This window comes from Leishmania martiniquensis, chromosome 25 (assembly GCF_017916325.1).
Source record: "Leishmania martiniquensis isolate LSCM1 chromosome 25, whole genome shotgun sequence".
Classification (NCBI taxonomy): Eukaryota; Euglenozoa; class Kinetoplastea; order Trypanosomatida; family Trypanosomatidae; genus Leishmania; species Leishmania martiniquensis.
The window spans coordinates 322,512-336,738 of NC_090160.1; the positions used below are offsets into that span (position 1 = coordinate 322,512).

At 62.1% G+C, this 14,227-nt stretch overlaps 2 protein-coding genes across 2 annotated transcripts; both read left to right on the forward strand.

Annotated features, from left to right (window-relative positions):
* Positions 1 to 393: 393 nt before the first annotated feature.
* On the forward strand, positions 394 to 3,981 carry LSCM1_05287 (uncharacterized protein; the record flags this gene model as incomplete). Its single annotated transcript, XM_067322759.1, has 1 exon — positions 394 to 3,981. The coding sequence occupies one exon, from the start codon at positions 394 to 396 to the stop codon at positions 3,979 to 3,981; it is 3,588 nt and encodes a 1,195-aa protein (XP_067178124.1).
* An 8,462-nt stretch (positions 3,982 to 12,443) lies between these two features.
* LSCM1_05289 (uncharacterized protein) lies at positions 12,444 to 13,289 on the forward strand (the record flags this gene model as incomplete). The annotated part of the gene is made up of 1 exon (XM_067322760.1): positions 12,444 to 13,289. One exon carries the CDS (start codon positions 12,444 to 12,446, stop codon positions 13,287 to 13,289), a length of 846 nt encoding a protein of 281 aa, XP_067178125.1.
* Positions 13,290 to 14,227: the final 938 nt, after the last annotated feature.

Here is a 14,227-nt window from a genome sequence, read left to right on the forward strand (position 1 = left end):
GAGCGTGCGCACTTACCCAGCTGCATATACGGGACGCACGTCTGAGGGACTCCCGTCCGCGTTCATACATACATATACAGATATATACACACGCATAGAGAGGGGGAGGCGCTGACGACTGTCATCGTGGTCGCCTTCGCGTCACCTGGCGAAGAGGCCACTGGTCGTAAAAGAAAGCCACGCCTCAAGGGCGCTCTTCTGTCATACACACGCATACTCATCGACTCAGACAGGGACGCCCAGGCAGGGCACCTCACACCCCACACGCATAGACGCTTGTAGACAAGCAAAGAAAAGGGCAAAGTAAAGTAGAGCGAGAAGGAGAGACAAACACACACACACACATATATACTTGTGCCAGTGGGGGGACTGCTCGACTGCCAGTTTGTGTGCATGGGTAATCACGCGACGCGTTCCGTGTGTGCGAGTGCCCACGATGCCGCGGCTGCGAAGGGCACCGCCGCGCGCCTGTCCACGTATGCTGGGGTGCCACTGGATGCGCTGGTCGCCTACGAGCGTGCGGCGCTGCGCCTGTCGCACAACCTCGACTCTCTTAGACGCAGCGCGGCAACCGCCACAAAGTCAGCGGCCGAACGCTTGGCTGCTTCCACGTCGGCGGGCGGGGGCGGCCCCGCAACGGCCTCAAAGCTGCCACGGCGGCCTCTGCTTCAGGTTTGCGCAGAGGTGCAAAAAAAATTGCGCCAGGATTGGGACCAAAAGAAAACCCGCTCCAACACCGCTAAGGACAAGGCGGCAGTGGCGGAGGGGTCCGCTTACCAGGACGGTGTGCCACTGCTGCTGCAAGAGCTTGCCTGGGAGTGGCGCAGGAGCGCCTCGCGAGAGCGTGGGGGTAGAGCCAGTCGCGCTGGCAGGCCGACGCCTCTAAGAGCAGAGGAGATGACAACGTGGAACACACGGACGGCCCAACTTCTGCGAGACTATGTGCGGTCATGGCGGTACGAGAAGGCGCTGCGACAAGCGCGAAAGGCAGCAGCAGCGGGCGCGGAGGGCTGCACTTCAGCCACAGCAGTGTCGCGAAAAGATGGGGCGAGCAGTGGCGGTGCGCCTCGGCCGCGGGTGTTTCGCGAACTGTTCAAGTCTTACGAGGCGCTGGGCCGCTTGCTGACTCGATCTCGCAGCGGCGGCGGCGGGGGCACGGCGCGTTCTTCTTTCGATCGCTCCACAAGTCACGTGACGTCATCGATGTGGTGCGCGGTGCTGTGTCAGTTTGTGCGTGCACTCCCCGAGCCGCTGATACCGTCCTTGTGCAGCCGCCGTCTCGAACCCCTCGCTGGGGCGCCCTCAAGAAGGCCCTCTGCCGCCGTGGCTCCTGTACCAGCCGCACGCGCGGCATACGCAGCGATGTGCCGGTTGATTGAGGAGTCATTCATCCCCGCCAACGTGGTCGCATACACGACGTTTTGCTATGTCCTCGATCTCGTTCAGAAGCACCGCGCCGAGTTAACCGGGGACGAGGTGGAGACCGTTGCGCAGGCGGTCGTACGGGAGTCGAGTCTCTATCAGGTGAAGCGTGAAGTTGCCCACGCGTGCAAGCCTGAGATACACATGTTTTGGCCTCCGCGTCGGTCAGCGGGTGCGTCGCCAACGGCTGCCTCTGCTGCTGCGTCGGCGCCTGCAGGAAAGCTTAGAAGGGATGGTAGAGGCAGGAGCAGCAGCAGCAGCGGCACCCTCACCGCCAACGGCTCAGCCAGTGCAGCAGTGGCGGTAAAGTCAAGGGCGGCAGTGAAGGCGACTGCACAGGGGAGCATGACCGCTGTGCAACGAGGGGGCGGCATGACCCCCTCCAGCGACGGCGACACCTCTAGCTATCTCAGCAGCGACGCCAGCTCCGCTGAAAGGGGCGAGGCTGGCGGCCGTGCCATCGGTGAGGAGAGCGACTCAGAGGAAATCGTCGTTGGTGGTGGTGCCGCCGATGCGCAAGGTCGACTCGCGGGCGCCATGGCGGCTGCACACACCTCCGTGGCAGTACCTATCAAGACCCTACCTGGTTCGACGGCCCATGCCGCTGCGGGGGGTGGAATGTGGCAACCGGCCACATCGTCCTCAAGTGTCACTACCAGCGAGGAGGGCACCAGCGAAAGTGGGCGCTACCCTCCCGCCGTGGCGGCTCGCGCCATCTCGGCTGCTGCCCGACCGGCGGAGGATGTGCCCGATGCTCCAAGTGCCTTACAGAAAGACTCTTGGAGGACGTCAGCCGCGGCCGAGTCTCGTCCGCAGGTAGAGCGAAAGCAGCGCTGCGTGACCTCCAACGCGGCGCATTTCTCGATGAACGTCCCTCCCGTCCGCGAGAGCAGCAACTCCTTGGCCTCCGAGCACCGCCGCGGCATCGGTCACCATAGCGTTCAGCGAATAGTGCCCCTTACCGAGGATGATGACATGCGGCTCCTCAGCATGCCTGCATGTCGCCAAGAACTGACTGCTCTCGACGTGAGCAAGCTCAACTCCGCTCTGTACCCTTCCGAGCTCGAAGACCCAGCAGCGGTGGAGGCGGAAGCGGAAGCTCTGCGATATGCCCTGCAGCGAGTTCGCGAGCCCTCGCCGGCCGCGACAACCAGCAGCCAAAGACATGACGGCAACGACGACAGCCCCCATCCACGCTCCCCAGAAGGTAAGAGCGGCTCTCCACAAGGGGCTGTCGTTGGCAGTAGCAGTGCTTCCGCGGCGCCGGTGCCGCCACAGTTGTCATCCTCACATCGCATCACGCCAACCTCCACCCCCCTCCCTCGAGATGAATGCCACCCGATGCCCAGATGCAGCCGCACTGCAACAGCCACACCTGCGCTGGCCCGGCCACCCACTTCGCCGTCGTCGTACCTCAAGCCTTCTCCCTCGGTACAGGGGTCAGCTGCGGGACTGCCAGTGGCAGCTTACCGTGCGCAAGCGGAGCAGCCGCTTCTTACGGCGCTTATGGTCGCCAAGCAGCGCTTTCTTGCGGCGCTGACGACGGTTCCCAAGGGAGAGAACCCAGTCGCTCTTTCGCCGCCCCGTGGTGGTGAGTGCGCTGGCTGGTTCGCTGCCAGCAGCGTCGGCCGATCAGGCGGCGTCGCCGATCATCGACTTGAACGCGTGGTGGCTTGTGCGCGTGAGATGGGCTGGACGTCGGTCGAGAGCCTCATCGAGTCTCTCACGGCGGCTGCTGCTTCCATAACGGAGACGGGGTCACCATCGACGCCACGCGCACCTGAGTTGAAGCCGGAGGCACCGCATCATGCGCGAAGGCGCGCAGCCGCCTACGCCTCCGTTTCTGGACTCACCACGCCTTTCGACACTGTCCTCGGTCTCGACTGTTCTGTCACCGAAGATCGCTCTCGGTGCGGCCGAGAGTGCCAGCAACCCCACGCGCCCCGCCAGGGGGCCGACTCACACCTTTCGGTGCCCTCTCCACGAACAGAGGCAGCCGATTCAGCACTGCCTATCGGGCGGATGCACGCATTCTGCGGCAGTGGAGTTGCGCGCACACATCCCCAAGGAGTCGCACTAGCCTCATCGCCAAAGGCTGGCAACGGCCCTGTGGCTGGCACCGGGCATGCGCAACTTGGCGCCCGTCTGCAACACCACAAAGGCCACATGAGCCCCAGCCTCACTACCCCCTTGGAGAAGACAACTTCGCTCACTATCCCCACCACCGGCGCGGCAGTTGCCGAGCCCTTCAGCGGACTGGATGGAGAGCTGAAAAAGCTGCGCAGTCTGGTGTGCACGCTGGAGACTCGGCAGTCTGCACAAGCCTGCCAGTCATCCGCACAGATGTCCGAGTTGTCGGCGCGGTGTGCGGAACTGCAGCATCAGCAGCTCGAGCAGGGGAAGCAGCTGCGCCTTGCTTGTGCACGATTGCTAGATGTTCGTGATATGCTGGAGGAGTTGCGCAGTGTAAAGACGCACCTGCAAGGGCAGTTGATGGCAGCCCAGCAGGGGGGTGCGCGACTGCGCGACGCGCTGCTGCTCGGCGAAAGAAGCAGGTGAACTCCACTGCCACGCGCTTCAACTGGTGTGCCTTGCAGGCTTGCGTGTCCACGTGTACGTGAGTGACCCACCGTGCGGTAGGCAAGCCAAAGCCGATGGACAGGGAGGGGGAGAGAGGCACAAACATACGCGCGTACGATTCCCCTCTGCCCCCCCTGACCCTCCCCTCCTCTTCTGCCAATGTCGACGTTGTTCGGTGTGTTGGCTCCTGCACGCGCATCCGTGACAGAAAGGCCACCATATGATCTGCCCGTATGCCCTGCGCTCATTTTTCCAGCATATTCGACCAAGTCTCTTTCTGCTCGTGTGGCCGCGTGCGTGTGCGCCTCCACAAAATTTGCGCGCATTCACACATGGCTCGCCTCCCTCCACCCTCTCTCTTGTTCGTATCTGCTGAGCAGAGGTGTTGTGAGCCTTGGGTCATCGCAACCGTCTCGCGGCCTCTTGCGCACCCAAGACGTATTACGGTCCCCTGCTCCGTCCGTTCCCCTGCATCAGCGGTGGTAAGCTTGGGGTAGGAAACCTTGAAAGAGCAGCGGGCTCCGTCAACGCGTACGCACGGTGCAACGCCTCCGCTCCGCCATCGACGCTCGTTCTCGCCCTTTTCTCGCTATTCGTTCTCTGGACTCTGCTCGCCTCTGCTCTCCCCCGCTCCCTCACCCTTCAGGTCACAGATAGCGCGGCAGCCTGCGCATGCTGGTAAAGTGGTATACCAGGTGTGCACGCGCCATCACCCCTCTCGTCGTTCTCCTAACCCTCCCCCTCGACCATGTTCGGTGGGCCGTACCGCCCGCGAGTCGTGCCCCTACCAGTCAGTGCGGATGCACGACTGGGAGAGAAAACAGCCAACTCTGTCGCGAGCAGCGCATGGAATCGAATCAGAGGCGTGGCCCCTTCGCCAGCAGATGACTTGCAGTCATCACTACAGTCGTGCAGCAGCTCGTGGGACGGACCCAACGATAGTCGCATGTACGGAGCCGAAGAGGACGCGCACGGCACCAACTCGCCACCAGCAGGACAGGTGCCAGACTCATTCCTCCCTGTCTCTTCCCTCTTCGCGGCGGCTAACCGTCAACCATCCCACCGACAGCCCAGCCCTCTCTCTGGCCGCGCCACTGCTGGCACGTGCAGCGTCCTGCTTGGGCATCAATACCATGCCGATGAGGTACCACCGTCTTCCTCGGTAGTCGAACAGCAGCATTGGGGCTCCACCCCGGTGTCGATGACCAAAGCAGCCTTGTCGGCAACTGCTTCACGCCGCTATCAACAGCTCGCAGCGCAGCATCTCTACGGCGCAGCGCGCAGCTTCAGAGCAGGGGTAGCGGCGCCAGGCCCTCGCGCACCTGCCACTGGTTCTTCTGACGGTGCGGTCGCGACAGCGCCTTTCACCAAGCTGCGCTACACAGACGCGCATGGTCGCCCTCTTCCCAGCACGCACGGAAACGGATCGGTGACGCACGAAGCAAAGCGGGACAGCGGCAGCCCAGCGTCAGGCAACCCCGTAGTAAGCTCAAGCCGAGAGAGCGGCGGTGCCAACGAGGGGCGCAGAGAAGCAAAGGTCGAAAGCGGAGAGAGCAGTTTGGCAGTGGCAACTCCCGCAGCAGAGCCCTCATGCTCAGATCAGGGGTGCAAGAACGCTTCACCAAGAAGCGCAAGGAGGCAAGGCGTATCCGCGGACAAAGCCTCCGAACTCACGCCAACGCAGTCGCCGTCGTCGGACAAGGCGCCATCGCTGAGTGCAGCCTCGGCTGTTACGTTGGATGGTCGGCTGCGGCGTGGTCGAAATGTGGCTTGGTGCGAGAGTTCGCAGCAGCAGCAGCGACAACGACCCCGATCACTTCCGTCCCGCTTTGCAGCTCCAGCAGCGTCCGTCGCCTGCAGGCGCACGGCGCTGTGGGCTGTGAAGCTGATCGAGGATTTCGTAGCGCAGGTGGCGTTGCAGCAGGAGTCGTTGTCGGCGGCGCCAACCATCGTGTCGTCCGGCGGCACGATGAGCGGTTGGAGCAGGAGAGCAACCGCCAGTGGTCGAGGCGCCGCGGCGACAGCCACTGTGGCCGACCTCACCGCGAGTTTTTTGTCCTCGCGTTACGGGGCACTGCAGTGGCGCCCCATATTGCGCGAATTTGCTGCCTGCCTGCACCGTTATCGGCTAGTCAGCCCTGCATGCGCGGTGTTCCGGGGGTACTTCATCCACATCGACACAGAAACTCTCGACGATTTCTACACGTTCTGTCGCCTGTACGCGGCTGGCGACATTCAGCACTGCTCGACAGTGGAGATACGCCGCCTGTCCCTCGCTGAAGCCGCTGCCGCCAACGCCCAAACCATTCTCTGGCGCCGCTATGTGGACGAGCGGGAAGTGGGCGATCGACTTCAACGCATGCTGCGGCGCGTGTCGCTGAGCGACCACGCCCCCCCCGGCTTGCATGTCGGGGCGCTTGGTGGGACTCTCGGCGGCGGTACATCGGACGGTGCGTCGACGTCGCGTCAGCCCAGCCGGCGTGTGCAGTACCGTTACGCCCGTCATCCGCCCACCCGCACAGCGTGGGTGCCGCAGCAGCGGCGTCTCACTCTCGACGAGATCCGCAAAGTTAAGAGGGCGGTGCTCGGCTGGATGCAGGCGGCAGCACTCAAGTTCGCGCATGAGCGCAGCTCCGGTGCGGTGGGGTCGCACGACGGCGACAAGACAGGGAGCAATGCGCGGTGTGAGGCCGCAGGGGCAGAGCTGCAGCGCGTCGCGTTTGACCGAGCGGGTTGGGTAGATGCCTACGCACTACTGCAAGCCGTCCTGGAGGCAGTGAAGCTGGTGTGTCGCGCCGGCCATTCTTTTCATGAAAGATGCAACGCGGGGGCGGGGCAGGCCGACGATGTGTCGGAGCGATCCTCAACAGCGCGGCAGCAGTGGCACTCAATTAGCAGTACTTCGTGCACTCCGCAGGCGTGCGTGCACAGGACCGATGCGGTGCTTCCGTCTTCGTGGTCTCACCACCACAGCGCCCTGCAGAGTCTCACTCCATCTGTAGGCGAAGAATGTCAGACTGCTGAGGCTCCGTGCGTGACACAATGGCCACGAGGGCCGGCCGATCGGCACCCCTGCACGGCGGTGGAGTCTAACGTGTCAGTCGCGTGCGTATCGGCAGGCGATCATTTCGGGTCCCCGTCACATGACAGCACTGCGTCACTGCGCCGCCATAACGGCGGGCGAAGAAGCAGCCCTCTTCGTCCACAGCGGCAGATGGCAGCAGCAGAGGAGCTCCGGCGATGCTCGCCCGCAAGACCGACGGAGCAGCCAGGGCTGGGCAGCAGCAGGGAAAGCGGGGCGCAGCGGGGACGCGGTGGCGCGTCGCACGAAGAGCCGTCTTCAGCTCTGCACAGGAGGCCATACCGTGACGCCCCATACAAGCCATTACTGCACGGCGATGAGCTTTGGATGGAGGCGCAAAAGGCGGCCGCGGCAGCGTCGCTACGGCGAGACCGTTGCTGGCGGGACCACTACCCGCGTACGTACGCGCGTCTGCAGTTCTCGCCATCCCCCCTAAAGCTCAGCAATGTTGCGTGCACTGTGCGGCCCAACGTTTCGCGCGCACCATCCCTAGAGAATGCTACGATCGACGCCATCGATGTGGACCTTCGCCGACGCCAGGCACGCAGCCGCGACGCGAACTTGAGCTCACCGCGTCAGATCACAGCCGATCCGGCCCATCTATCACCGTGTGCGTTTGCCACGCCAGGGGCTTTTGCCCTCACAAACCTGAAAAAGGTGCGCCGCGCTACTCAGCCTGCCGATGGCCTCCCGCCGCCGTCGCTGCTCTCCCCATTCGCCTCACCCATTTCTGAGGTTGCCTACACTTCTCACAACCTTGCTGCCGCGCCGAGGTCGCCACGTTCAGGAGATTCGGCCGCGCGAAAGATCGCTATCGAGCGCAGCACACCAGCGAGCTCGTCGCTCGACGTTCTCTCACCGCACACCGCGTCATTTACACGAGCTGCAAAGGAGGGCGTTGCCGATGCCGGGCCTCCTGACAGCTGCGAGGTGGCGGCAGTGAAGGAAAGCGGCACGGTCTTGTTAACCACGGAAGAGCAAGCGATGCTGGATCGACTGGAGCGCGCCCTGCGCCAACTTGAAGCGGAGCACCAGCGCTATCACGCCACCAACACTTTTGCTGCGGCTGCTGCTGATACGGATGCGGCCGCTTTGACGAAGAGGTGCGCATAGAGGCAGCAGCGCTCGTATATGTGTATATGTGTCTGTGTGTGTATGTGTGCTGCTGCTGATACGGAGGGAACTCAAAACAAAGTCAACCGGCCGTTCACATTTCTACCGAACTAGGAGGGGATAACAGTCTTGGACACAAGAAACGTAGGCAGAGGCGGCTGTAAAGCGCGCTCATTGCCGTTGCCGGATGGCTTCGATGCACGTGTTCGATTGGCTGAAATATCTCACCTGACCTCCTTGCACTTGCCATTTCGCTCTCGCTCTCGCTGCTCCTCTCGCTCGCTCTCTCCCTCTCGAGAGGGAGAGAGCGAGCGAGACGGAGAGAGGGGCGGAGAGACTCTACGCAAGCAACTTCGCAACCACACGAAACGCCACAGAGCCGCTGCGCATTATAGAGCTGGTGCTTGCATCCATCACCCGCGTCACTCGTGAGAGAGCAAGGTAAGCGTATCTTGCGCATGCAGGTTGGGGCCCGCGAAGCTATCGCCACATCGTTTCTGCCCACGTCCATGGCGCGACTCTCTTCTCGGCCTTCATCTTGGGATGCGCCGCCGGTGCCGGTGAAGAGTGTGGAGAGACGCTTGTGCTGTGTCTGTCACTCTCGTTGCGTTGCACGGGTCTTTTCCAGAAAAAATGAGCGCAGCTTCCGTGCATCGCCCCGCATCGCTCGTCGGCCCCACCCCACCCCCATCTCTCTTGCCGCGCATCTTGCCCTTCCCGTCTTCATCGTCTTTAGGTTTTCCTGGGTTCAAGAATGCGCCACCATTCGCTGCAGCGATGGCTTCGGCACCTCCACGAAGACGTGTTGGACCACCAACGAGATCTCAGTCGACTGTCTCCTTCAGCCGTCAGCGTGCGGCCCCGCCTCTCCTGCGACGTTGCCGAGCGCACCGCTCCTCTCCACCACCACCACCACCCCTTGCCCGTAAAGGCCCTAGAGGCCTGTCGGTATGGGTGCATCAATTCTTGCGGAAAGAGAGAGGCTAAGGCGGGAAGAAGGGTCGGTGACGACCTTCGCGGCCGACGGGCTTGTGCGTTCAACCCTCTATGCGATAGTGCCTGTATCTCACACGTGTGGATGCACACGCGTGCCTGCCTGTTCTGCTTCTCGACGTGTTCGGTCGCGTCTCCCGTGGTGCCGCCTCTCTCCCCCTGCGTCCCCTTTTCACCCGCTCCTTCCATCCCCTTCCTGCGTCCTCTTCACCTTGGAAGAGACGACATGCGATGATGAGCAGATTCTGCGTACCCTGTCCCTCTCGCGTCAGGTGTGTGCATGTGCGTGTGCGTATGTGTGCGCATGGCTGAGTCTGCCGCGACTGCCCAGCGCCGCTTCGCACACTCCGCAGCAGCACCAAAGCGCTCGCCTCTCCGTTTCATATCCGCCTCTTTTCATTCCTCAGCGTCACCCCGCCACCGCCATTGCCATCGCCATAGCTGTCATGTGCGCCCAGTCCTCCCCTCTTTCCGTGTGCCTATGCCAGAAGTCCCCGCGCACACACACGTACACACCAGACGCTCAGCGTGGGACAAGTGCGGCAGACGCGGACGCGACTCCAAAGGATTTGATTGCTTCGTGGCCGAAGATGCACTGAAAGACAGCGCAGCCAGAGGAGTCATTAACGCCACTGAATGGACGGTTAGAGTCAGAGGGAGAGCGGCTGAGGGCGGACGGTGGCGTGATAGTGCGGGAGAGGCATATTGCCGCACACGCACCCGAGGCAGCTCATTCCACTGCAGGGAGCTCGGACTCGCCCCCCCTCTGCTACGAAGGTCGTTCGATGTGCAGAAGTGTGAAGGCGCTCGTGGTGAACATGGTCGGGCTCGTGTGTGTGTGTGTGCGCGCGCCCTCTGTCCCGCGCTCTTCTCTCCCTCTTCCTCGTTCTCGACGCCCTCCCTCTTCAGTTTGGCAGACCATCTTTGGTCGGCCATCACACCTCTTGTACCCTAACCCTAGGTCGTCATCGTGTATTTGTGCTCTCCCCCTTCGATCACAGATGCCGTATCGCCTGCCTTCTTCTCTCGTAACTCCTCTCTCTCTGCTGCTGCTGCTGCCTTCTCGGCCTTAGCCTCCTCATCCTCACCCCGAATCGAGCCACTGCGCATGTCCTGGTGATGAGGGCGGGGTGAGTTGCGCTGTTGAAAGCGTTCCGTGACTGCGAAGAGAGGATGGGGGGAGAGAAGAAGGCAGAGTCGGCCTCGTGTGTGTGCCTCTCTGGCCGTGTATGTGTATGTGTGTGTGTGCATTTCGCGTCGCAGCCACTCACACCTTACACGGTCAGATGATCACCACACGGGAGATCCCTTCCGGTTGATGATGGCTCTGGCTGCTGCTCGTCTTGCGTGCGCGTCTGCGTATCCCCTCGCTCCTCCCATTGCTGTGCGCTTTTGATGATCTCGATGGGGGATAAAATCTGTGCCAGTGTAGGCGCCACGCACACACAACGCCCTCCCCTCTTGCCTTCATCCCCTATCTCTCACCTCTTCTCCACCGCCTCCCCGCCATGACGGCTCTGTGCGCATGCGTGTCTCCCATCGCGGAAGGCACGTGTGTGTACCGCCGCACGTTCCCCCGCCACGTCTCCTTCCCTCTTTCTCTGCCTCGCGTGGAACCTCGCAAGCACGCGAGCGCACCCAAGAACGGAAACACCCACGCGAAGTCGGGCCCAGCGCGTCGTGACGAGCGGTGCGGTTAGCGTTGTGGTCGTGGTAGAGCAAAGGCACAGACACCCTCTCCCTTTCTCCTTCGCTTTTCGGAATGCTGGTCCTCTCCCTTGCCTGTGGTCGGGCTCCAAGCGCGTGTGTGGGCGACACTCACCCCCGCCCCCCCCCACATCGACTGTGAGAGCTGGCACGGCCATTCAAGCATGCACATACACCTTCGTGTGTGCACGCGCACGCGCGCACACGCACTTCCGCAACGCAGTTGTTTTACTCGCCAGCCTTGTTAACGTGGGCCTCGCGCTTTCTCTGCCTCCGTTTTCCTTCACGCCACCGGTGCGATGTGGCGCGCGGGAGACGCTGGAAAGGGGCGTTCGAAGGTGTGTGCGCACGCGTGCCACGTGTCGCACGTCTGCGTGTCTCTGTGCATGTAAGCCACTTTAGTGAAGGGGTGAGGTGAGGGGGTGTTGGCTGCCGCATCGTGCCGCCCGGGTGTGGTCGTCTCAGACAGTCTGGCATCCCGTCTTTGTGTGAGTGTGTTGGGCCGTTTGCGGGTTTCTTGTGTGCTTGGGATAGAGGGGCTAGACGGAGAGGTGGAGGAGTCGACGGCGTCCGTGTGCGTGAGGAACGCGCGTGGGGCCGGCGGCGATGGTGAGGCGAAGGGGGTGATGCCGCGGGCGGCTATGTGTGCCGTGCGTGAGAGAATGAAAAGCTATGGATCGGTGAAACAGACGCACGTGTGTGCCCTGCGTATCGTTTTAGAGGAGGGCGGGAGAAGGGGGTGGCAGATGGGGCCACGGTGATGTGTGTGCGTGTGCGTGTGTGTGGGGGGGAGGGGCTGTGGTATGGTGAGGAGGTGGCGGGCGAGCCAATGAAAACGAAGAGAGATGCAGCAAGCGTCTGTAGCTGAGCATGACATCAGGAAGAGGTAAAGATCGTGGTGTGAAGAGGGGCGCAGGCGTCCGTAAGGTGGCGTGCGAATGCGAGTGGGTCTGTGTGCAGGTGCGTCTATGTATATATATATGTGTGGGTGGGTGCGTCTCTCTTTGCGTCTGTGTGTGCATGTGCGCGTTGGTGCACGCCGGGTGGCTGGGCGGAGGACCGCCTTCGCTCATGTCTCTTTTACTCCTGCAAGGGGTTTGGCAGGATTTCTCTGCGCTCACGTGCTTGCCTTCTCCACGTCTCCCCTTCCTCCCACGCCAACAAGTCCATGCTCTCGTAGGCGTCGGACCGGTCCTCACGGCGGCGCAGTTGCGGAGTGGCTCTCCACGCGTACGCGCACATCATGTAGGTGAGCATCATTTCTGTATCGCTCTTCTCTCTCCTTCTGCTGGAGTGCCCACCCCCGATTTTTTTCCTGCCCAAGGGCTCTACTGCCGCATGCGGACTGATCGCAGTGGAAGAGGAGCTGAAGCGGCTTTCCATAGCAGAGGGGGGAGGGGGGCAAAAGTGTTTGTGTGCGTGCGCAGGCCTGCTGAACTGGCACTTCATCTGTAACCTCTCTCCCCTTCCCCCCCTCGTCCCTCTGCCCTCCCCCCTCCCTCCCTCCCACGAGCTTACGCGCTCGCCACAAGAGTCGAGTGCGAACATGTCGTCAAGCGACGCGCCGGCAGAGCCAAGGCCGGGGCTAAGCGTCCATTCCATCGAGCTGGGCGGCCTCATCTTCCAAGGCGCGGAGTCGAAGGTGTACCACTGCATCTTTTACGGCGCACCCGCTGTATGCAAGCACCGTTTTGTGAAACGGTACCGCAACCCGATCCTCGACGAGCGCCTGCGTGCGCAACGTACGCGCCGCGAGGCACGCGCTCTCGAGCGTTGTGTGAAGAAGGGCATCCGCGCACCCCGTCTTCTGGGTGCTGACTACGCCAACACCTTTCTCGTCATGTCATATGAGGCTGGTCCAACGGTAAAGGAAGCGCTCGACACGGAGCACACCGCCGGCGTCCAGCAAACATCAAAGGGGGCGGTTGCCTCTGTGCACCAGCAGCAGCCCACGCCGTCGCCGGTGACGGCGGCACTGCTGCATAGTATTGGTGTCGTAGTAGCGCGGCTGCACAACGCAAACATCGTTCACGGAGACCTTACCACCTCCAATTTCATTTACGTGTGCGACGGGGGTGCGGCGGCGGCGGCATCAAAGGTGGATGGCATGACTGCGCCAGAGTCGAGTGCCCCAATGCTTCCCACAGCGGAGGACATTATCGTTCTCGACTTCGGGCTCATCTCGGACAAGTACAGTGCGGAGGAGCGCGCGGTGGATCTCTATGTGCTGGAGCGCGCTATCGCTTCCACCCACCCGTACCTCTCCGCCTTTGCCAGTGACGTTCTTCTTGAAGGCTATCGCAGCGCCACCGACCCGGAAAAGGGTGAAGAGGCGCTGCGCCGATTAGAGGCGGTGCGCGCGCGCGGGCGGAAGCGTTCGATGGTCGGCTAAGGCTGTTGGAGAAAGCGATGGGGTGAACATCGCGTCGCTTCCTCGCCCCTTTCTCCAGGCCGACTGCATCAGTGGCAACCCCCGTCGCCGCTTCCTGCGTATATGCGCCGCTTACGTCTTGGCTTCGCTCCCCCCACTCTCCCTCTGTTTAGCTTGCTGCAGGCGTGCGAGCGCTACTCAGCTCGATCCATAAGGATGCGTTGCAGCGCGCTACAAGATAATCCGTGATGCGCATGCAAGGCAATGCATATGCGCCAGCTACCGTTCCTTGGCGACTGCGGCTTCATCCAGCACACAGGGAGGTGTGTGTATGCGTATGTGTGGGGTGCACCGAAGCAAGTTAAGGCTGCCTTCTTCACACATGCACACACACACCACCACACCACCACCACCAGCTCCCCCTCCCTTTCCTGCCACCGCTGCCTTTCTCTCTCTTACATACATTTACATACACATATATATATGTATATATATGTGTGTGTGTATCCGTTCTGTTCCCTTCCACAGCTGTTGGCCTGCCTTAACAACAACAGCAACCGAAACGGAGCCATCGCCGGCAGTCACTTATTCAAACACAAAAGCTTCGCGCCCAGTCGCAGGTACACGCGAGCGGACCTGCAGGGGGGTTCACTCGCCCCTCCCCTCCTCTCTTCTCCTTCCCTTCTGCTCCCTGCTTGCACTGGCTGTCGTCACCTCGGCGGCTGTCACGTTGAGCAGGACACCCTGCTGCAGGTCGATCCTCTTTCCTTCACTCGCCCCTACTGCTGGGGCGGCTGCTTGCATTCGCCTAATAGAACGCTTTGTAGGGAGGCGGGCGCCGACAGAGGGGCAGCCAAGACGGTCCATAGCGGCTCATTCCCCTCATCTTTTGCAGGACGCACCAGGCGAGGCCCACCGCCTGCATAGACGATAGACGCACACGCTAACCACGTAGATTT